The 22,747-nt window shown below is 41.6% G+C and overlaps 1 protein-coding gene across 1 annotated transcript in view; it reads left to right on the top strand.

Moving 5' to 3' along the window:
* Nucleotides 1-22,747, top strand: part of FNDC3B (fibronectin type III domain containing 3B) — a 339,739-nt gene that overhangs the window by 51,220 nt on the left and 265,772 nt on the right. Inside the window, exon 2 of the mRNA XM_038583908.1 lies at nucleotides 21,723-21,861. Within this exon, the coding sequence (XP_038439836.1) occupies nucleotides 21,751-21,861 (111 nt within the window). The 5' untranslated portion in view covers nucleotides 21,723-21,750. The remainder of the gene's footprint in view (nucleotides 1-21,722; nucleotides 21,862-22,747) is intronic.

Raw genomic sequence — 22,747 nt, forward strand, 5'->3', positions numbered from 1 at the left:
AGGCAGTGCCTTTTGACACACATTTTCATGTGGAATTTGTGTTTATTCATCTTGATAAGAATAGTCACTGAAGAGCAATTTTCAAAATTGTGTTGCTTCCAGTGATGTTACCGAGCGCCCTGGCGTTTACTGACCTTGCGTTGTGGGGGAGAGGGCTGGAATGGATGGCTGTAGCCTGCCTGGGAGAAAGAGCTGGCAGATTGCTCACAAGATGGGCCAGTTATTTTTGTTCATTTCGTGCCGTGGAATGTACCTCTAACCTTAACCACTCTCTCTCAAATGCTGTCTCAAAGCCATCCTTACTGGTAGAAAAACCAACACATGTTATAGGTGTTTCTGATCTGGGTTGGTAGTATTGGAAAAGAATGGCAAGCATCATACGTGACACAGAAGCAGTACAGAAATTATAGGTTTCCCCACACCAAGATCTGTATGGATGCCTCAGCGATCCAGGAGCATGTGACTAGGCCAGCTGCAGGAGGGACTTGGTAGCTGTCACCTCGTCGGTCACCTGAGCCCTTTCCATAGGCCAGATCCTATTCCAGAATGCCGAGGACCCTCTAACAGGTCCACTTCCTCTAGCCTTTAAAAAATAAAAACAAAACAAAAAACCCAAGCTATTTAACTTCCCCAAGTAGGGGGAAAAGTTGCACAAGACACACTGTGTGGATTTAACCAGTAAACTGGAAGACAGCCCGCTTGTCTAGAATTTCTCTCGAGTGTCTCCTCGGAGGAGCCTCAAGCTGTCGGACATGGGGGAGAGTCCTGTAGCCCATCACACTCCTCACCCCCCCCCCCCCCCCGAGGGTCCGAATGCCCCAGTGCCCTCAGCAGAGGTCTTGTGACCTGGAGTGACCCTGAGGTAGCTGGGGGTACTTGCGGCTAAGGCCGCTTGGATGTCCCTGGAGGACAGTAAGGAGCTGGGGCCCAGCAGCCGCTGCTGGGGGGAGTCCGGGGTGGGAGGGCTGGTTGTGCAGGTGCGTGTGGCGTGGGTTTATGCGGGGCGGTGACTATGGCAGATCTCGTGGGCCTGAGGCCCATCTTTGAGGTACAGAATCCACAGATTTTTTGGAGAAAAGCTGAGGCAGTGTCAACTTTAATGCCTTTAGGACTTCTCTGGGGGGGCTGGGGACAGCCTCTACCCTTGTTAGAGGGCAGGTATCCTGGCCTCCCTCCAGAGATTCTGCTCTGTGGTGGAGCTGAGGGATCTGTATTTTTAAACAATCGTGTTGAGGTGTAATTCGTATGCCATACTGTTTACTCATTCAAGAAGTAAAATTCGGCATTTTAAAAGCATATTCATAGGATTATACAGCCATCACCACTATTCCAGGTAGTTGTTCTAGAACATTTTTGTACCTTCTAAAAGAAAGCCTGTCCTACCAGTTAGCTGTCACTCCCGACTCTACTCCCATACCCAGTGGCCCCAGGCAGCCACCAATCTACTTTCTGTTTCTAGAAGTTCACCTATTTTGGACATTTTGTATGAAGGAAATCACACAGGACACCTGGGTGGTTCAGTGGCTGAGCATCCGCCTCTGGCTCAGGTTGTGACCCTGGGGTCCTGGGATCGAGTCCCACATCGGGCTCCCTGCAGGGAGCCTGCTTCTCCCTCTGCCTGTGTCTCTGCCTCTGTGTCTCTCATGAATAAATAAAATCTTAAGAAAAAAAATTAAAGGAAATCACATAGTATGTGACCTTTTGTGACTGGCCTTTTTTCACTTAGCACACTCCTCTGCTCACAAAAATAGTTTTTTTGGTGGAGAATAGCAGAGAATTGCAGTCTGGGTCACGCAAACTATAGCAAGACCATAGGCAAGCCCCTTAGCACACTATTTTTAAGGTGTACGTTGTAGCATGTATCAGTACTTCATTTCTTTTTTTAAATTTTTTTTAAAGTTTTTTTTTTAATTTTTATTTATTTATGATAGTCACACACAGAGAGAGAGAGAGAGAGGCAGAGACATAGGCAGAGGGAGAAGCAGGCTCCATGCACCGGAAGCCCGACGTGGGATTCGATCCCGGGTCTCCAGGATCGCGCCCTGGGCCAAAGGCAGGCGCTAAACCGCTGCGCCACCCAGGGATCCCCATTTCTTTTGATCACCAAAGCATATTCTAATGTATGGATGTACCCTATTTCATTTACTCTAAAGTTGACATGTTTGGGTGGTCTCTCCTTGGTTGGCTCTTGTGAATAATGCCGTTACAGGCGATTGTGAGGAAGCTCCATTCCTTAGCGAGCTCCTCACTTGATTGGGCCACAGGGTTCCTGCTTCACACTTGGAGAAACACGACCCTGGTGGTTAGTGCTGTGGATCGGCGTCTCCTACAGTGAGGTTCCCCCATTGCTGCTCCCGCCTCTGCTTGAGGAATCCCTGGGTTTGAGCGAGCAGTGACCTAGTGCTGCTGATGTTCCAGAAGTGAATTCCAGGGTCTGCATGTGCAGGGAGGACCAGATGGGGGAGGGGCCCTAGAGAGACAGTGGGCAGAATGAGTTGGTCTCCGACGCTTCCAGAAATCTAGAAGTGATGTAATTCCTCAGTGAGGGTGCTTATGCTTGCGGTAGTAATGGAAAGGAAGGGTGAGGGATAACATACATCAAAGGAAGAATCCTTTTAATAGCGGTGACTTGAAAATAATCAACAGTTTGTTTTTCACTGACTCAGACACCGTTCTGTCTAATTCTGACCTTATCTATTCCCATCATCCTGTTATTCCAAAGGACTGTATTTTTACTGTTTGGGAGAGGATATCCTGGGATCACTAACTGAAGGGTATAGCGTGTAATAAAAAAGTTTGGGGGGTGATGATATTTTCAAGCCTCTGCTCTGTTAGAGATGTTTGGATATTGTACAAGTCTGAGTCAGAACTGAACTTTTCAGGGTTCCTTTTTAGACTTAGAATTCTCTGATCTCTTGAAACTGAGAATAGCTTCTAGGAGGTTCACGGCCCTCGGCCTGGCTGCTGGTCTCCCAGCTGTGCCTACAGTGAAGGGGAAACCACACCTGTGAGCTGTTGCAGCGCTTTACAGTATGGGGCTGTTCCAATCCGAGGCCCTGATCAGGAAGTTGTAGAGCTGTGTTTTGTGTAATAGGATTGTCGTTGACCAGATATCCATGATCTGTTTCTCATTTTTTCCAGTAGATTCTTTGACAGATAGAATGTGATTACCCCCAAGATGCTCTGTATTCTATACACTTCCGCTCCTACTCCCAACAAAAGCATCATTAAAAAAAGAAAAAAATCCAAACTTGTCAATAAAACAGTTCTTCATCCTACCTTCTCACCATAACCACTGTGAACACTTTAGGGTATATTCTTCTATTTTTTTTTTTTTTTGAAAAAAATAAACATATTGCTAGTTTCGCAAAAAACAAGGCCATGGCATAGACCTTTTATTTACTATGTGATGCCCTTATGGTGTTATTTCCCTAAAGAAATAACAGTGGGTTGTGAATGTCTTCCTTTTGTTAACAGATTCATTTCTGCAGCATTTAAAATTAGCGTTCTGTTGTATGGATGAGAGCGTTTCCAACTTTTCACTATTCTTTGCTGTGATATGTGTTCAGACTTAATACTTTAAAATATTTTACATCACATCAGAGTCTTGGCCAGTTTGATTCTCTTGTTAATAATTTTTCTGGCACCCTACACCTAGATGCTCCGGGGTAAGTGTTTTGGGGGCATAGTGCAATTGGCCTTGATTCCTAGTGTGTATGTTCTGCTGAGAGGACAGGGTGGGTTTATAGTTGTGAAGGAAGTGTCCTGCACAGGTAACATGAAACATCCTGTAGCTCTTAGGAGGTAGAGAATAAGACTTGACTCTTTAGAAACTTAAATGTATATAAGCATGGAAGCGAATTGAATTCACAGTAATTCGTGGGGATCATTCACTTCATAATTCTTGTTGAATACTTGCACACAATCTAAGAGCATTATGTCCTTGTGACCTGATACCTTCTAGGAGGAAGTTGAGCCTCTGGCTGCACACTGGGCTAGGTGCACGTTGGGTGTATGGACTAAATGTTTTCCCTCTCCTGTCTTTCTGCCAAGGTCAAGGACCCTAGAAGAGGATTTTTTTTTTTTTTTTTTAGAAGAGGATTTTGTCACTATCTCTGAAAATGTGGTTTTTAGGAACCAGTTCTTATTTTTTAAAGTTGTCAATGTCACTGTTGTGATCATGAAGTATCAAGTGAAAAATAGGCAGATTGATCTGTACTGGGTAGATGATAGCCATCGAACTGTATACATTTCATGGGAGTAGAAAAAAGCTGAAAATGAAACACATCACCATTTTAACAGTGGCTGTTTCTTGGCGATAGGATTCTGAAGCATTGAAACTTTCTTCCTACTTTTCTGTAGTTCCAGATTCCTAGAGTGAACATGTGTTATATGTTATAATATATGGGGATGAGGGAATGAAAATATGGGACAAATATTTTTAGAAGGTTTCACATGAGGGAGGGTGCGGTGGAGAGAACCCACAAAGATAGGAGTGGGTAGTTACTTTTCCACTGAGTAGGAGGCCTGCCAACCCGGAGGGAGCTCTCTGACTCCACCCTGTACTTCTCAGAGCCAGGGTTTTTGAAATCCTTTGTGCTAGTTAAGGACTAGCATAGTTAGCACAGCTAAGTAAGTATGTAACAGATTTCTATTATTAGTTTATCTTTGCTGAGTCTCCCTTGATTGACAGAGAGTTCTCCACCCAGAAAGTTTGATTTGTTTTGGCAGTTGGAGGAGGATTCTTTGGAGTGCTTGTTATCTGGAAAAAAAGGAAGGTTGGGGAAACCTGCCTTTTCCCTACTCCCCATATTAAAAAAAAAAAAAAAAAAAAAAAAAAAAAAGGCCAACAAAACTGTTTGGGTTGGTCCTGGTGAGCATGCCTAATCTAGGGATTATGCAGCAAGCATGACCTGAGGGCTGGTTTTGTAAATGTTACCAAATCTGTTACTTAACCATAGATGTTCTTCCCTTGGTTGTGTCCCAGAGTTAGGGTTCAGTGGTGGAAACCAGTTCTGTGAGACTGAGATAAACTCATCCCTTAGGTCTTCACTTTGTTGGGCAATGATTTGAAAATATTTTTTTCTTTCTTTTCTCTTTTCTTTTCTTTTCTTTCTTCTTTCCTTTTTTTTTTTTTTTTAAAGATTTTATTTATTCATGAGAGAGACACAGAGAGGCAGAGACACAGGCAGAGGGAGAAGCAGACTCTCCACAGGGAGCCTAAAGCAGGACTCAATCCCAGGACCCCGGGGTCACGCCCTGAGCCGAAGGCAAATGCTCAACCTCTGAGCCATCCAGGTGCCCTGATATTATTTTCATTACAAAAATTTAAACCATCATACGGAATAAAATAAATGGAATTCTATCAAGTCACCAAAAGTTAACTTTTATCACGATAAAAATTACAGTTGCTCATGGTAGGATACTTTAAAAATTATAGTAAGTACAAAGGAAAAAATATCACTCATCTCATTATCCATGTAGGTTAACCATTGTTAACATTTTGATTCTGTTTCATTTCAGTCGTCTTAAACAATTGGATATACATACATATTCTGACTAGGTATCTGTCACTAAACATTGTGTTGTGAGCATTTTCTTGCAGTATTTCTGGTTCTGTTTTGTAAAAGTGACTTCCTGTGGCTAGTAAGTGGTATTATTTATGGTTGGCATGAGTGCAGATACTTTTTATTTTTACGGTGGCTGCCTTAAGTATTAACACTTCTAATAAATCCAGGTATGTGTTAATTGTGATATTCTTTGTTGCTGGACCCAAATTGATAGATTATTCGGGCTGGCAGGGACCTTGATCGTGGAGTTCAGTCCTTTAATTAGAGAAATGAGAAAAACCATCCAGAAGAGTTGCCCTTTGCCCAATATCATTAAATTATTTAATGGCCTAAAAATATTACTGTAGGAAACAGCTGTTACCTCCCTTTTGCAGGTTGAGAAACTGGGGCATTGAGAATTTAATGAACACAGTTTTGAAAGAACCAGGTTGTGTTTTTTACATGGTGTTAAGTGGGGAGGAAAGAGAATTAGCAGTAGTTCAGTAGTTTAGTATTGAACTGGCAAAGCCTACTTATTAAGTATTTTTTAGCCACCATTTCGTGGATTTGATGGAGTATATATGTGGTCACCATTATTCCCTCACATATGTGTGCAGAAGTCTTTTTTTTTTTAAAGATTTGATTTATTTATTTATTTATTTATTTATTTATTTATTTATTTATTTATTTATTTATTTATTTATTTATTTATGATAGAGAGAGAGGCAGACACACAGGCAGAGGGAGAAGCAGGCTCCATGCTGGGAGCCCGATGCAAGACTCGATCCCAGGACTCCAGGATCGTGCCCTGGGCCAAAGGCAGGCGCTAAACCGCTGAGCCATCCAGGGATCCCCCCTCCTTTTTTTTTTTTTTTTTTTTTAAGATTTTCATTATTTGAGAGAGAGCGCCCACACACATGAGCTAGGGGAGGGACAGAGAGGGAGAAGCCAACTCCTTGCTGAGAAGGGAGCCCTACACAGGGCTTGCAAGATCCCAAGACCCTGGGATCATGACCTGAGCTGAATGAAGGCAGACACTTAACCAACTGAGCCACCCAGGTGGCCCCGGAAGTCATTATTGATTGATGTTGACCATGCCTGCTTTTCTGCGAGGAATTAAATAATTATTTTTTCCTCTGCAGTTAAAAAAAAAAATCAATATTTAAGAAAGCATAATTTTCAGTGGAGATAATGAAGTGATTTTTGAAGTTTTGGTATTTTAAATCACATACTCAGTATAAACACTTTTCATAGGCCTTTGCAAAGTAGTAGATGCTTAGAGTATTTTACAGTGTATTTGAGAAAAGGAATATTATGGTTCTGTGAGTTTTTTTTTTTTAAAACAAAGTGATATCCTGAGAGGTTAGCTAGAAGAATGAAATGGAATGGTTGGCAATTTTCAGTTTCACCCTGGGAAGGACTCTGGCCTGTGGTTATGGACCACACTAGCTTTGCGGACCTGGAAGTGTAGCAGTCAGGGCCTGTGACCATGGCATTCACAGCGGTTCACCGACCTGCTGCCCTGTGAAAGTTGTCCCTGGACAGCCAGAGGTGCTCTCAGCAAAGCCTGCTTCCTGTGTGAGTACCTATTGTGGAGCCTCGGTGGAATGGGAGGTCTGTGAGAAGTGGTTTCCCACCAGCACACAATGCTGCCTCTCCGCAGTGTAAATACACATTCCACTCGGGGTCAGGCTAACAGTGACTGGCCAGGAGGCCCGCCCTCGCAAAGAAAGATATTTTGGAGTTCCATTTATTTATAGTGGCCAGTGGAAAATGAATATGCCCGTTAAATCTATTTTTAAAAATAAAAGGGATGCCTCCTATCGGGTATTGTTTGTTGAATGCAAATCAATTAGCTGTGCCATATTTTAATTTTGCTAATTTGTTGCTCTAGGAGATGAATTTCACAGTCTGGCTGACTTGTCTGTATTTGAAACTTGAATTTCTTGTTTTAAGAGTTCTTTGTAGGCAACAGAAAACTTTTTTTTTTTTTTTTTTTTTTTGATTCTTTGATGAAAGATGGAATAGGCTATGGCAAAAGAAAATAAGTTAGTGACCCCAGAAAATACTAGATCAAGTAGTCTGGGTTTAGGATGGGCTCATTGAGCAGTAAGTGAAGGTCTAAAGATTAGAGAGGGTATGATTCTTCCTGGGGAACGGCAACACAGTTTTTTTTTGTCTTTGTTCCTTGGACTTGATTTTTTTTTTTTAAACCATTTAAACTTTTATTAATCAAACAAAACTAAACTCAATGCAACTGCTTTGTTCTTGCATCTTATCCGACCATATTCCAGAGAAGCGATTCTTGATGAGGACTTAAGTGAGAACTGTGAATATACAAGTTCTATCAAAAGTGGGATATTGGGGATCCCTGGGTGGCGCAGCGGTTTGGCGCCTGCCTTTGGCCCAGGGCGCGATCCTGGAGACCCGGGATCGAATCCCACGTCGGGCTCCTGGTGCATGGAGCCTGCTTCTCCCTCTGCCTGTGTCTCTGCCCCTCTCTCTCTCTCTCTCTCTGTGTGACTATCATAAATAAATAAAAATTATAAAAAAAAAGTGGGATATTACAATCTCTAATAAAGTTAGGTAAATAAAATTAAAAAGAAAACAAATATTAAACACAGAAAACTCTCCCTTAAATATCAGGGGCCTCCTTTAACAGGCTCCAGTGTAGCTCATTTGCAATCATAAAAAATTCATCAAGATCAATCATTATTGCACAAGCCCCAGAGGAAAACTGAGGAAACTCATGGGTAATTTTCACAGCTCCATTAAAAAGTCCAAGATCAAAATGATGGTTATTTTCTCTAAACTGGACTTAAGATGCACACATCATGGTTGCCTTGGCTGTTATTCTTACAACTATTGCCACAATTCCAGGGATTTCTTTAAGGGACTCTCAACTTAGTGGTCCCATACTTTTCTTCTTCATTGGAAAGAATAACCATTTTTCCAGTAGGATATACCTTTACCAGCCTCCTTGTGAAGCAGACCAGCCGGTCAATGAACTAATAAGCTAGCGTGCTGGTGCTGATGCGTGACCTGGGCATCGGTCCATCAGGTCCTCCATAATTGTGGTGTGAGTTGATCATTTGCTTTGAATGCAGGGCGTGAGTCTGATCAGGGGAGTTTGAATGGGAGTTCCATCTAGTGGACCTGGATTTATTGGAGTCAGGTCCTACCCTCTTCCTGAACTCTAGCTTTGTGGACCGTCCCTGCAGGGGAGGACCTGGCCCTTGACTCCATCTTCTTATCCCTCCAGCCTACTGCTCTTAACTTCCTTCAAGATTTTACCAAATGAATTTGTTTCACCAAAGTGCTTTAAAGAATGTAACATGAAGTCCCAGAGTGATAAATCCATGCTAGAATTTGGATAGCTCTTCATTTGTGTTAATATGTTTCTTGTTCAGACTCTGTCAGGTGAATTGTGGATGTACAGAATATAAAATAAGGACAGCCATCCTGGTCTACTAGACAGTGAATTTAAATTTTCTTCTTTTTACATCTGAGCAGCTTGGTTTGATGCATTGGTTCTCAAAGTGTGGTGTGGGGGATCTTGGGCATTCCTAAGACTCTTTTGTGAGGTTTGTGAGATCCTAACTATTACTAACTCTATTTTTTTAATTTTTTTTTTTTAATTTTTTTATTTATTTATGATAGTCACAGAGAGAGAGAGAGAGAGAGAGGCAGAGACACAGGCAGAGGGAGAAGCAGGCTCCATGCACCGGGAGCCCGATGTGGGACTCGATCCCGGGTCTCCAGGATCGCGCCCTGGGCCAAAGGCAGGCGCCAAACCGCTGCGCCACCCAGGGATCCCCTATTACTAACTCTAAAATGTTATTTGTCTTTTTCCTTCTCTGTTCCTCTGAGTTCTTCAGTCACATTAATAGAATTAATGGTGTGTTTTTTATGCATTTTCAGATGGAGAAGTATGAAAATTTGAGAACACGGCTTTTGTATCAGAGTTGAAATTTAAAATTTTTTTGTTGGAAAAATTTTGAAGTCTGTTAACAGACTCTTCAGATTTAGAATTTGCATGATTTCAGCTTAAAAGTATCTTGCACAGAGCAGAACCTAGATATATATTCATTAAATACATGAATCCTGCCCCTTACATTTTCTTAACAACTTATATTAATTAATGATGTCCTCATTATTCACAGGGTATATTTAGAATATAGGCAAGCACCATACAAACATTTAGGTTCATCCATTTGCATGTAAAACCATGTGTGTACACCAGTCATTACTTTTCATCTGTTAAAACCAGCCTCCTTAATGCTCTGTGGTATGTGACAGGGTTTTTTTTTCCCCCCTTGAAAAGAAATTTTTTTTCCTAAAGAATTCCACATTTCTGTGTTTTTAAAAATGTTAGTTTGAATTAGTAATATGGTTTGCGTGCATTATCTCATATTAAAATTTTATAGTAATGGGCTAATTCTGAAATTGTAAATAGATGTTCTCTTACAGAAATCTTTACACCTGCTAATTTGTTTCTTTGCAAGGTTTGTCATTTCATGTGAATTTTCTGTTTCAGTACATTATAAGGTTTAAGAAACACCTGGTGTTTGCTTTATGTTCAGTCACATTAAGTGAAATACTAAGCTGCTTATATGAATGTCATCAATTGTAGTGATTTTTCAGAAATAACACCCTGCTTATAAACTGATTTTCAGTGTATCATATACTGTGCTCTCATTGACACCCACCTCCTTCCCACAGAGGTGAAGAAAAGAATCATATTAAAAAAAAAGAAATTGAACCAGCATCTACGGTTAGTAATGAAATGTCATAATCAGAAATCTTTAAATACGTATTTAAGAATAAGTCAGACATCAATGATTTTAATGGTGCAGATTGTTTTCCTTATAATGTATGTTACATGACATCTTTATCGGTAAACAAAACTGAATTTATAAAACAAGCACGGTTGAATTTTATATGAGCTGATTAAAGAAATAATTTGAGTATTCTCCTGGCTGATCAGAAGTGAAGATTGAGGTGTAGGGGGCATGTTTTGAAGACAAATTCATCTTCTAGAACACTTAAGACTAGAAAAGAGGCCACAGCTGGGAAACCAAATTTAGACACTGGAGCTTATCTCAGATGAAAGGTTTCATAGAGCATGGAGGTCTGTTGACTTTGTGTTGTTTCATCAGAAGTGTCCAGTGTGGATTTACTGAGTATAATGTTTCACTGTATGCTGTTTAACCCCATGCCTGTATTTCTAGAATCCTAGAATTCTAGTTCAGTGCCTGGCATATAGTGGGTGCTCAATAAATATTTGTTGCAACAAATGGATGATAATTTTGTTCAGGTCCTTTTGTTTGATGCTATTTTGGAAGATTTTTTTTTTTTAGATAAAGATTTTATTTATTTATTCATGAGAGACACACACAAAGAGGCAGAGACACAAGCAGAGGGAGAAGCAGGCTCCCTGCGGGGCGGGGGGGCTCCATCCCAGGACCTGGGATCATGACCTGAGCCAAAGGCAGCCACTAAACCACTGAGCCACCCAGGTGCCCCTAGAAGGTATTTTTCAATTAAGTCCTTTTGAGATATGGAAAATAATGGAATCCTGAGACCCTTTGTAGCAAAGGCCTTGTTCTAACAGCCTCCTCAATAACTCGCTAAGCTGCCTTCCCTTGTGAAAGTAATTTTGCTTTTGTATTTAGTCAGGGCCCATCTCATTAAAAATCACCGAGGAGGATATCCCTTCAGGAGTTTAAAATCAGATTTATGCAGGGGTTTTTTGTTGTTGTTGTTCCTCCCTGATTAAGTTTTAACCACCTAGACTACATGATAATACAGTGAATTTGCTTAACCTTCCTTAAGTTGCTTTAAAAATGTTCTAAAAATTGTTAAAATCTGCATCTGGGTAAGGTTACACACACACAAAAAAAACCTCAGAGTTGCCTTTGTGTAGGGGAGCAGCTGACTGGACAGGAGAGAAATGTACTTTCATCAAATGTCTTTGAAAGTTACTTTTTGAATTTTGTATCCTGTGCTTGTTCAATTTAAAAAAGGGGGAAAGGGCAGTCTTGGTGGCGCAGCGGTTTAGCGCCGCCTGCAGCCCGGGGTTTGATCCTGGGGACCCGGGATCGAGTCCCACGTCGGGCTCCCTGCTATATGGAGCCTGCTTCTCCCTCTGTGCCTCTGCCTCTCTCTCGGTGTCTCTATGAATAAATAAAATCTTAAAAAAAAAATAAAATAAAAAATAAAAATAAAAGGGGAAAAAAAGTTGACACTCAGTAGCCTATTAGTTGTAGGTGCACAACACGACTCAACAATGATGTATGTACATTGGGAAACACCATCATTATCTAATTTTTAAGACCTATGAATTCTTCATTGGCTTTTCCAGTTCTGTGTTGATTGTGAGATTCTTAAATATTATAAGCAGCTGGCTAAGAGAGCAATGACTCCTATGGTCGCTTTCTGTTTGAGTCCCCTTGGGCAGAGTACTCACTGGCTGCTGCATCTGGCAAAGGAGAACGCCTCCTACTTCAGGTGGAAATCACGAGGCTGGACGAGCGTTAATGTACAGATGCTTCACCCACTGCCCTTGCCCCACCAGGCTGAAGGAAGAGCATTGGTCAGAGCTCCTCTGTCTTCCAGAAAGCAGTCAGTGGTTTGGTGCTTATAACATACATTTCCCCCCAAATAAAAGGTGTTAGGCATGGCTGTTAGATACTCAGTGGTTTCACAAGAGTGAATGTAATTCATGATATGTATCTGAAAACAGAGTAGTAAAGGTACATTTTTTTTTTTTTTTTTTTTTTTTTTTAAGGAGAATCTAGAAGTTGTGTTAAGGAACCCATATTACAGACGAAGAAACAGACACAGAACCTGTGCAGGAGTACCACAGATGACAGGCAGTGCTGTGAGGGTTCCAGGCAGGTGGTTGTGCCCCAGAGCTGGGTGGGGAGTGAGATTCTGGTCCTGGGGAAGAGAGCATGTCTTTGACTTCCCTCTCATCTCTGTCTACCTTCTCTGGCAGCTGGGAGATAGATGGGTGAGGGTGGGTGGGGCTGTGGGGGTGGGGGGGTAAGGCCTGGAACTGAAGGGGCCTTGAGAAATGACCTTTCCATTCTTGGCCTGTAGTTTTCTAGACTTTCTTCAAAGTTCTGCAGAAAGGGATATAAAGAAATGACTGCACAGTCCAAATGTCATTGAAAATACATATTTTCAGTTATTCTCATCCATGGCTAAAGTATATGAGAAAATTAGCTTAGATATATGTGTAAATAAGAGTTCGTAGCTTTGGAAGGTTTCCTTATAGGTGCTAGATTATCATCCTTGGGATGTCGGATTTATTGTGCAGACTGTAGCTAGAGTTGAGGTGTTCTAATAAAAATGTCTAATTACACCTGTAAACTTCTTTAAACATCATTTAAAAACAATGAACAAAGCAAACAAACATTTGGTCAACTGTTGTTGTTGTTGTTGTTGTTTTTGGTAGATGGGCCCTTTTTCCTTTTAGTTAATATTTGCAGAACCAAGTTGTTACTTATATATACATGGATATGGATCTCGGGTCCAGAGATTGTAAATATACAGGACATAATTTTTTTTCCCCTTCAGGTTTTAGGTTTCCTTAAAGATTTGGGACATCTTGGGAATTGGGTGCTATGGAAGCAATATTTATGGAGAATTATACAAGTAGTCTCAGATGACTCTAATGTTTACAAATAATCCTTAGATGCATAGACCTCTCTCTCCCCGCCCCCACTAAAACAGTGCCTTCTGTATAGTAAATTTGAGTTCGGACATGGCTATGCTTTGCCATTTAAACAAAGCAAATTAAAAGCACACACAAAAAGCATCTAGGTACTCTTGAGGGCAGGGCCTACATTAGATTACTTGGTATCCCTCCTTGTTCCCCAGATCACCATGGACAATTCTTTTTTATTTGTCGCATAAACCATTATATATTCTAATCTGGGGCAGCAGCAACATGGTGGTGTTTTGAATCCAAACTCGATTTCCTAGGATTTCTTTTGTGGATTTAAACGCTGTACCTAAATATCCTGTGTTTATAATTGGATGCAAAAAGCAAGAGTGTTTTTAAGGTTGAGAACTTTTTTAGACAACTGTGATTTAACTTCGCTAATGAACCCATATCAGACAAGAAGACAAATTCCAGACAATTTGTGCCTCAACCGACCAGCTGGGTGCATACCTCCAGGTACTGCTCATGTCTCAAGAGGTTTTTCTGCATGAGCAGTTATCACCACTCCTTCTTTCATTCAAGTGGCAAGCCATGGCAAGAGTCTTTCTTCCACAGCTGTGTGGAACTCAGCTGTAAAATTAGATTTCATTGGCATAAAAACAGTGATTACCATCACTATTTGCTCAATACATTCTTTTTCCAACATTTACTTAGATTCTTCCTCTCTTTTATGCAGAAGGCTCAGGTTCTACTTTTATAAGTAAGAGTAACTATAGGTTTTCAGAGTTTGAGTAAACTTTTCCTAGCTTGAGTTTAATGTGTATTAAGTTGGCAATGGTGTTTGAAACATGGTCTGTTAAGAGCAGAAAGGAACCTTAAAGGCTAATCTCTAATCTTGTCATTTTATAAAAGGAGAAATAAAGTCAAATTCAGAGTAAATGGGCAAACCCTGGATTAAAACTCAGATTTTGCAATACTCAGTCCTGGGGTCGCTCTACTGTAATGCTGTTTACTACAACTCACTAGTCCTTTGAGCTCTTGATTGCAGAGGGGCTGTGAAAAATCTGATAAAATTCTTTAGTCCCTCTCCATGTCCTTTTTTTTTTTTTTTTTTGAATAATTTGATTTATTAAAAAAAAAAAAAGAGAGTAGAGTATGTTTGCCTGTACCCAAGCACCTTCCCAGCTCACAGAGTATGGGAGAGGTGAGTGCAAGCAAAAGCACTAAAACCACCCCAGTTTTCTTGTGTCTAGGTTCCTAAATGGCCACAGGCTAACCTGCATGGGCAGAGCTAGGCGCAGGGCACTGGTTTCATGTTGTAGGGAAGGGAAAGAAAAGCTCTGCTCTCATTGTCGTGGGCAAGTGGTTAAAACAGATGTGTGTTGATTGAGCAGATTTTTTCTCAATTTCAGAGGTAAAGATGATTGCACAGTATTTTGTTTGTATCCTTTTCTCCCCCTCAGGTTGCTGTTGGTGTTTCCATAGTTATCATTAGAAAGCTGTTTCTGGTTTTGCTCAGAAGGCCAGAAATGACAGGCATATTCAGTTTCTAGGTCTTGAAATACCAGTCAAGGTATTTTAAACCCAGTGTGGAGCAGTAGGGAAAGAGTTTTTTGAGGAGGAGAATAAAACAGCAAACGATAATGGCGACATTACAGTGGTTGTAGGAATGTGTACAGCTAACTTTTCCTTCTCTCTCCTCCTTTCTCCAACGCCTCTCCCCCGCCCCTTGTCTTTCTAAATCTTGCTCCTAGAGCTTACAAAGGAAGACCACACATTAGGGAGCTGTCAGTCTTCGTGCCTGTTGGCATACGTGCATAAAAGCCATGGCTATGAGAGGAGGTTCAGGAACATAGTTATTGTTTCTTTTTTTCTATGCTCTGTGATTCTCTTGTCAAAATTTGACTTTTCTGCATTTTTATTCCTACAGCTGTGGTGCAAACAAGTGCAAATCAGCTGCACAAACGTTTGTCATAATAAATTTTTATTAGACTTATAAGTTTTATGTTGGGAGCCATTTAGAAACTTGTAATCACTCATAAAGCATTAGCTGCCTAATAGTCACATTGTTTTAAAAGAGAATACAGTAATTTCTCAGTAACCTCTCAAACCCCTGTGCCCCACACATAACCCAGCAAAGCAAAACCCCTGGTTTCTGTGATTGAGAAGTTTGTCCAGTTGTCTTTCTGACTACTGCTGGGGTTTTTTGTTTTGTTTTGTTTTTGCCTTTGCAACAGGAAAAAGGTTTTTCCCCCCTTACTACTATTATATAAATCGCTAGAACCTTTACCTGATACATTTGACAGTTTTCTGAAACCAAGCCCACGATAGCTTCTCGCAATTAGAAATCAATTGGTATTTTTGGTCGAGAAGGAAATTTTCTTGAAGTGTGAATCAATCTTTGATTTTGCTAACGTGCCCATGACGATATTTTTCTCAGGCTGTAGAACCAGCATGCTGCCAGCAAAATGTTCACCTGCTGTTTAGATCATGCAAATGGGATTGGTTCATGTGTATTTTGTTGGAAAACGCACAAACGTTATGGAATCCTGGTTATCTTTGGTATGAATTTTGAAGATGATTAATATTTATTAGATTATTTATTCGTCCAGTCGCTATATAAAAGCTTCCTGTAATCGATGGGTTCCCATCAATTTCCCTTTTGTCAAGGAACCCGTTTGGTTTCGGAAAGTGCATTTTAAACTGCAGAAGGGAAGCAAAAAGTTAACACAGATCAGATGCATTCTTCCTGCATCAGCCTTTTTAGACACTTCCCTGGGATAGTCTAGAAGTCAGTCAAAAACCACATCACAGTGTGCGTAAAGCGAGCTGGGGAGCCTTGCCTCAGTGCTGAGTTGAGATTTAACAGGGAGAGTCCCCTCCTTTGCGTGCAGCTGGGCTGGCCTGTTTGGTTCTGATGGTTATACTTTGTTCCTTTTGGTGTTGTTAAGGTTTCTTTTTCTCTTGTCATCTGAAACTAATTTGGGTACTGTACTGCTAATTCACATCTTGAATTAATGTAAGGAAATTTGGGTCATTGGCCCACGGAGTGAGGGACAGGGACATTTTGTTACTAATTTGAAGGCCAGGTCCAGTGACTTGAAACTCTCCTAGCAGTGATTAGGGCTTTGGTTTTTTCAAGTTAGAAAAGCTTCCTGGTATATAATTGCTTTCTCTGGCCTTTGGAAATGGATCTGCGGTTCTCTCCTGAGAATCAGGTTTTTCATGAATTTGGCCAGTATGTTTCTTGGTATAGGCTCGGGCCAAAATACCATGGAAAACCTTTTTAGACTTGGAGTAGGGGAAGCAAAATACGAGGAAAAAGTAATAAGCCAGTTGCCTAGAGTAATGTAAAAACTGAAGACCTTTTGTAACAGTCTTTTAAAATAAGGTGTTCTTTAAAAGCTTTGGGGCATATTTGGATGGAGTTACATGTCTTAGTAACAGTGAGGATCTGTTCATTTTGTTTCTCAGAGGGCCCAGCCCCCACCCCTGCCTGCCCTTAGCTCGGGATGTCTTCTCTTAATGCTGGGCCTTGCTAGCAGGTAACGGAGATGGCAAAGGACTTGCTCTTGTAGGAGAGGGGGAAGGTAACCACAAGTGCTCACGTGGCGTCCCACCCCTGTCAGTCAAGACTAGAACGGACTGGGCATGAAGCATTTGTGGTTTTAGTGTTCGGATGTGTGGTTAGGGGGAGAGGTGGTGAAGGCCTGTGGTTGTTACCAAATTCTTTGAAATGGAAGTATGGGTATAAAGAACAAAATGAAGAATAGGAGCTCTGTAGGTGGTGGTGGTGGGGAGGATAAAAAAGTTCAGAGAATGAGGGGAAAAAAAGCGTTGTAGTAGGGGTCGTCTATTTTCCATTTTTTAATCCGTGTTAGTTTTACGGCCCATGGTTATTCTTCATGTGTGAAGGCTAGTGGTCTAAAGAAGGGGGTCCTTGCAAGAACTTGGTTGTGTGCGAGGGGGACAATGTGACTGTGGTACAGCCTTGAATAAAATACATGAGTTCTGGGATCCATTTGGCCAGCTCAGATACACATCTGTCTAGAGGAGAAGGAACCCAGACCAGGAAAATAAGGGTCTTGTCAAGGTGGTTTCTCCCGAGACTTTCTGACTATAACAAAAAACAGTCTAGCTCAGTTTTCCAGGGATTACCCATCTGGCCACTCAGCTTCCCTTAGAGCTGATAATCAGCAAATGATCAAGGAAAATGGTTGAAAGCACGTAGGGGAGCTTCAGTGACCCCACAGGCATCATTCCTCTTCCGTGTGTGTACATGACTAGCAATCTGGCTTCTTAGCCCAGGGAAGATGTAAGGCAGCAAATTTAGGATATGGTCCTGAAACGCGAGAGGATGTGGTTTACAGTATTGCTCTAATGAGAAAGGGGGGAAATAAAAATTACACATAAGATCTCAAAGTAGGGCTGAGTATCTCTGGATGTATCAGGTCTGAATGCATTCAGTCCTGAACACCTTCACCTTGTGATGTGTACACGGTATTGTCCTAAACCATAGCCCCACATCCCTAAGAAAAAAATAAAGTTGTGGCCAGCCTGCTCTATCATGAAGGAGATGTGTCCTTTCCATCTGCAGTCATTACGAATAGAGTACGTTTTGGTCTCCCGAGTTAACCGTCGGCGTAATAGGCCTTCCACGTTTATTGCTTCATGTCTTCCTTCCATTTACAAAGTTGTCAGGTGTCTGGTATGCCTCCTCCAAGCGGTGGGGTTGAGGCACACCTGCTTAACTGGAGGACCTGTACTGTTTGTTTGGGTTACCAGTCAAAACAGTGGAGACTCACTTTTCAGGAGCTGATTGATCGAATGATTGATGCCTAGCAAGCCTTCCTAGCCTTCTGGCTCCACTCAGTCTTTAACTGTCAGTGGTTCGGGAGGTGTGGTTTTCCCAGTTTATGACCTGAGTACTTGACTTGGCACTGGTATTGGGATAACTCTCTGCTTCTCTTCGCCCCGCACCCATCACTGGGAAATGACCAAAAAGATACTAGTATGGATCCTAAGTTTTACGTTTTGCATCCGTGCTTTTCATTCTTTTATAAATCCCCTTCTTGCTTTTTCTCTTGTCCTTTCTTCAATCTGTGGCGCTAAATTGTTTGTATCCCGTGATAATTTTAAAGGCCAACTTGGCAGTTGCCTTGCTAAATAGCGGGCGCTATCTTGCCTCGAGATAACTTACTTTTTTCAATATATCTCTTGCATTCCAGGCAAATTAAACTATTCTATGTGTGTGCACAGAGCCTAGAAATGAGAATTTAGATACTGTCTGCTGCTTTTCTCCTGCCCCCACCCCGGTGAATCTTTGCCTGATATTCCACTTAGGATAAAGTCTGGTTTACCTCTGATAAAACTCTGTAGGGATTAGAAAACAGGCCGTGGATTTTAGCAAGCCGGTGGCCTAGGGAAAAGAGGATCAACAGCTTCGGTTATGGAGAAGTGAGGCTCCGTGCCAGAGTTCAGGGTGGCTTTTATTCACTTTATTCATTCTTCAGTTTCCTCTGTGATTAACAGTGTGGTTGAGTTTAGACATTAGGAGTGTGTGATGTTTATAAATTCTCACTGATTGCTGTCTGGGTGATTGTCATATTATAGTTGGCTTTCTTTTATGTACAGTTCACCCCGTCTTCCCCTCCCGGCCCCCCTCTGGGTCATCTGCAATAACCGCTATAATATCTATGAGGTAGATAATCCATTGTAGTGGGGGGGAAAAAGGATTCAGGCATCTTTTTTTCTTTATAGAATAGCTGCATTACCCAAAGTTGCCTGTACAGTTTTCAAAAGCAAATATAATAGTTATCTCCTTTTTGCCAGTGGGCGTGGTTTCTCTGGGTGTTTTCGTGACTCTGTGTGAGTCTCCCCTCCTCTCCCATCCTACATCTATAGGACCTTTCTAAGCCTCATGAGGTTCTATCCCCTTAAGCCCCCAGTTGGCAGAGCCTGGAGTTTAACTCCATAATTTGGACCTGACATCTGTGCTTGAGAGCGTTCTGTTAATAGCAAGTGCCATTGTTTAACTTGGCACCCACCAGAAGTTTTCTTAAATTGGAATTGTCACCATTAGATACGTTGGCTTTGAGATGGTCTTTGGTATTAGGGACAGGAGACCAGGAACGCCTGAATTTTGTTTCAGATTACAACTGTCTCCTGCCACCCGGTACCTGCAGTTATCCCCAAGAGGCAGTGAGAACTAGGAATACAATAACACTGGCTAATAGGATCGGAGTCTCAAGCCCCAGTACTGCAAAATCCGGCAGCTGGGTTGGACCCCATGGAGCATAAGGAGCTACACCCCAAAGTAGGTCCTGAACTGAGGACCTCAGTCCTGTGTGGTTTGGGTGGATTGGGGGGGTGGGGATCATTATTTGCTATTCTCTGGCCTAATGGAAGCTCTGAGAGGCTCAAAATACGTGGGGGCAGGCCCTGAAGTCTGTTTGCTCCCGCTGCCTCTCGGGGTGAGAAAAAGAGAAGCGGGTTCCATCCCTGCACTTGTCCCTGAGATGACCGGGGCTGCTCATGTGGCAAAGGGCTTTGGCCCAGCTCTAGCAGGGAAGGGAGGGAAGTCCGAGCCATAACCCGCACCACAGCCTCACCAGCAGATGCCTTAGAACTGCTCCTGGGAGGAGTCGGGGGGGGGGGGGGGGGGGGGAGAGTGCTACTTCACCCCGGGGGCTTTATACTCAGACCCTGATGTAAATTACTGCCCTGTTTATCCAACCTGCAGTTTGGAAGAAGCATGAAATAAAACATTCCACTTAAGAAACAAGCCTGTGTAGCATCAGCAGTCTGGGGAAAGTAGCTGTCCTGTCCTCATGCACTAGGAGGATTAAGTATATTAGGAATAAAATTGAAATAGACATCAGTTCTCCCTTATTTGACCTACTCAGTCAAACAGTGATGTCATGATAGTGTCAATGGAATTATCTTCGTTAATTTTATTGTGTAAGAATCTGTTTCCTTCATCAGGATAAACTATTGGGCTTTGGGTTTTGTACTTTTTATTTGCTTAGGAACTGAGTAATTGCCTCATAAAACAGCATGATGGTACTATTAACACTGAATTATAAGACCTGTTATTATAGAATGTGCTTTCCTAGTTGGGACAAGACTTCGTTGTTTGGTGCTTAAAATAATTAGTTTCTCCAAATGGGGTTATAATGAATAGTGTAAAATTTTACCTTTTTAAAATAAAAAACTTTACAATCTCTTGGGTGGCTTTTATGCATCATTTGATACTTCCAGGGAAGGAGTTTCTTTTGGGTGGGATTGCAGGAGAGGGAAGTATATTTAATGTTCAGAATGGAGGGGTTTAAGAATGAGAAAAAATGTTTTCTGTCACGTGTCTGAGACAAATTTGAGACCATCATTAAATGATTTGTCCCACTGTTTTTGCCTGATTTGGATATTGAGTATTGAAGGATTCATTGATAAGATACCCTCGAATTTGATATTGGGGGGAGGGTCTTCATTATGAATGATGAATATATATGTGTATTTATTTCTGTATGGATTTAAAATGTGTCTTTGTTTACTCTTCTTTGCAGGTGATATTAAACTTTTTGTGCCCTAAGTTCTTAGGCATAAGTGAAGGGTTATATAAGTACTTCTTGAAGAACAAGTTATAATTCTAAATAGGAATTTGTCATTTTCCCCACTGTTGAATTGGAAAGCTAGTTATTGGTAGCAAGTACCATTTTGAAATAAGACTGGGGTTTGTGCTGTTTTGAGTATTTATATGAAAATCATTCTGCGGAGGCAAGGTGGTCTACCTGAAAGCCTCAGCCTTCCTCCGCACCAGGCCCGTGGGCTCTCTCTCAGATACAAGGAGGTTCAAGAGCTGCACGGTGATAAATGTATAAATGCACAGCAGGTGCATTCAATTCAAGGAAATGACGAGGGCAGAGAGAATTAGAACATGATTAATTACCAAATTAGTGACAAGGTCAGAAATTGCAACAATTGCAGTCCAACCTTTGTTAACTTACTTGGATTAACTGCTTATGAACAGTGTTTTGATCCTAATGAAAGGGAACACCTGTTTTTATAGGCCATCCTCTTTGGCCTTATTTTCTGTAATTAAAGGTAATGATACCACCAGTTTTTGTTTGACACTTGACCCCCTCACAGTATTTTCTCATTTTAGCCCCAGAAAGATCCCTGGGGTAGGGTAGTTACTATTATTCATACGTTTAAAAAATTTTTATAACAATGATCAAGTCTAGGTCCGGGAGGTTATGTTCACACGGCTGCTTGGAGACTGGAGTCGGTGGTTTAGTCCAAGCTGTTTCCCTGCTTTTGCTTGATTTCCACTCCCCCCCCACCCCCACGCCTGCCTCAGACCTGGCATAATAATGCAGCACTATGGGATTAGGATAATTTGATTTTCAGCTGACTTCGTGATGGTGCACTGAAGTTGCTGATGTTCTTATAAGTGACTTTTGGGGGTCCTGAGTCCTTTCTAAGAAATGGCGGTTCTTTTGCAGGAAGCCAGTTGAGGGAAATTCTCCATGAATGTACGTCACAATGATGATGACCGACCAGATCCCACTGGAACTGCCACCATTGCTGAACGGAGAAGTAGCCATGATGCCTCACTTGGTGAATGGAGACGCAGCCCAGCAGGTGGGTGTGGGAAGAGGGAGATATAGGTCAAACTGTGCAAGTGGAAAACACTAACCCAGGCATCGTTTTAGCTTGCGATTCAGGGATCTGTGATGGTGAACATTAATAGTTCCAGAGGTAAGCGTTTTCGTTGTAGAATTACTAGATGATTTTTAAAAATATCCAATTGCAGTTTTTGTTAACAGGAAATCTTGCCTCATTCAGTTGATACTACTGTTGAAGCATCAAAAAAAAGTCTGATTTTTTTTTTTTTTTTTGATGGATCATTTTGACAATGTGTACAAATCTTTGGAATACAAGGACTGTGTATTCGTGTCCTCTGTTGTACTTGACTGGTTGGCCCGGTTGGCCAGAGCAGGACACTCAGCAGGTGAGTCAGGTTTTGATCTCACACCGGGGCTGACCGACCTCGGCAAGATGCCCAGGCCCACAGGGACCCCCGCCTGGCCCCTCGAGCGGTGCTGCCAAACGTAGAGCCCACTGCTCACAAAGGGACAGTACTTATTTTCTGTAAAACTTGTTTGTCAGTATTACTGAATGTCCCAAAATAGAAAAGAGATTTCGGAACTCATTTATATAGCACTTGGGAAGAAGTTTAAGTGGTAAGTAAAGCTTTAAAAAAAAGATTACTAGATGAACTGTTCTGATAACAGATTTTTTTTCTTGACTACGAAAACTGGGTTTGCTCCATTTTACACCACACAGATATCCTTTGTCTCTGTGAAGTTCCTTAGGAGCATGAAAGTAAAAGTCTGTCTTATGCAAAGTAAAATTGGGAACAATGGCTTGAGAAATATTTACCCAAACTGGATCAGTAATTCAAATAAATTAATCAGCCATTCACCTGATATCCGTATGTGCTTGCTTTTCCTCCCCACACTCTATC

Source organism: Canis lupus, chromosome 34, assembly GCF_011100685.1.
Source record: "Canis lupus familiaris isolate Mischka breed German Shepherd chromosome 34, alternate assembly UU_Cfam_GSD_1.0, whole genome shotgun sequence".
NCBI classification, from domain to species: domain Eukaryota; kingdom Metazoa; phylum Chordata; class Mammalia; order Carnivora; family Canidae; genus Canis; species Canis lupus.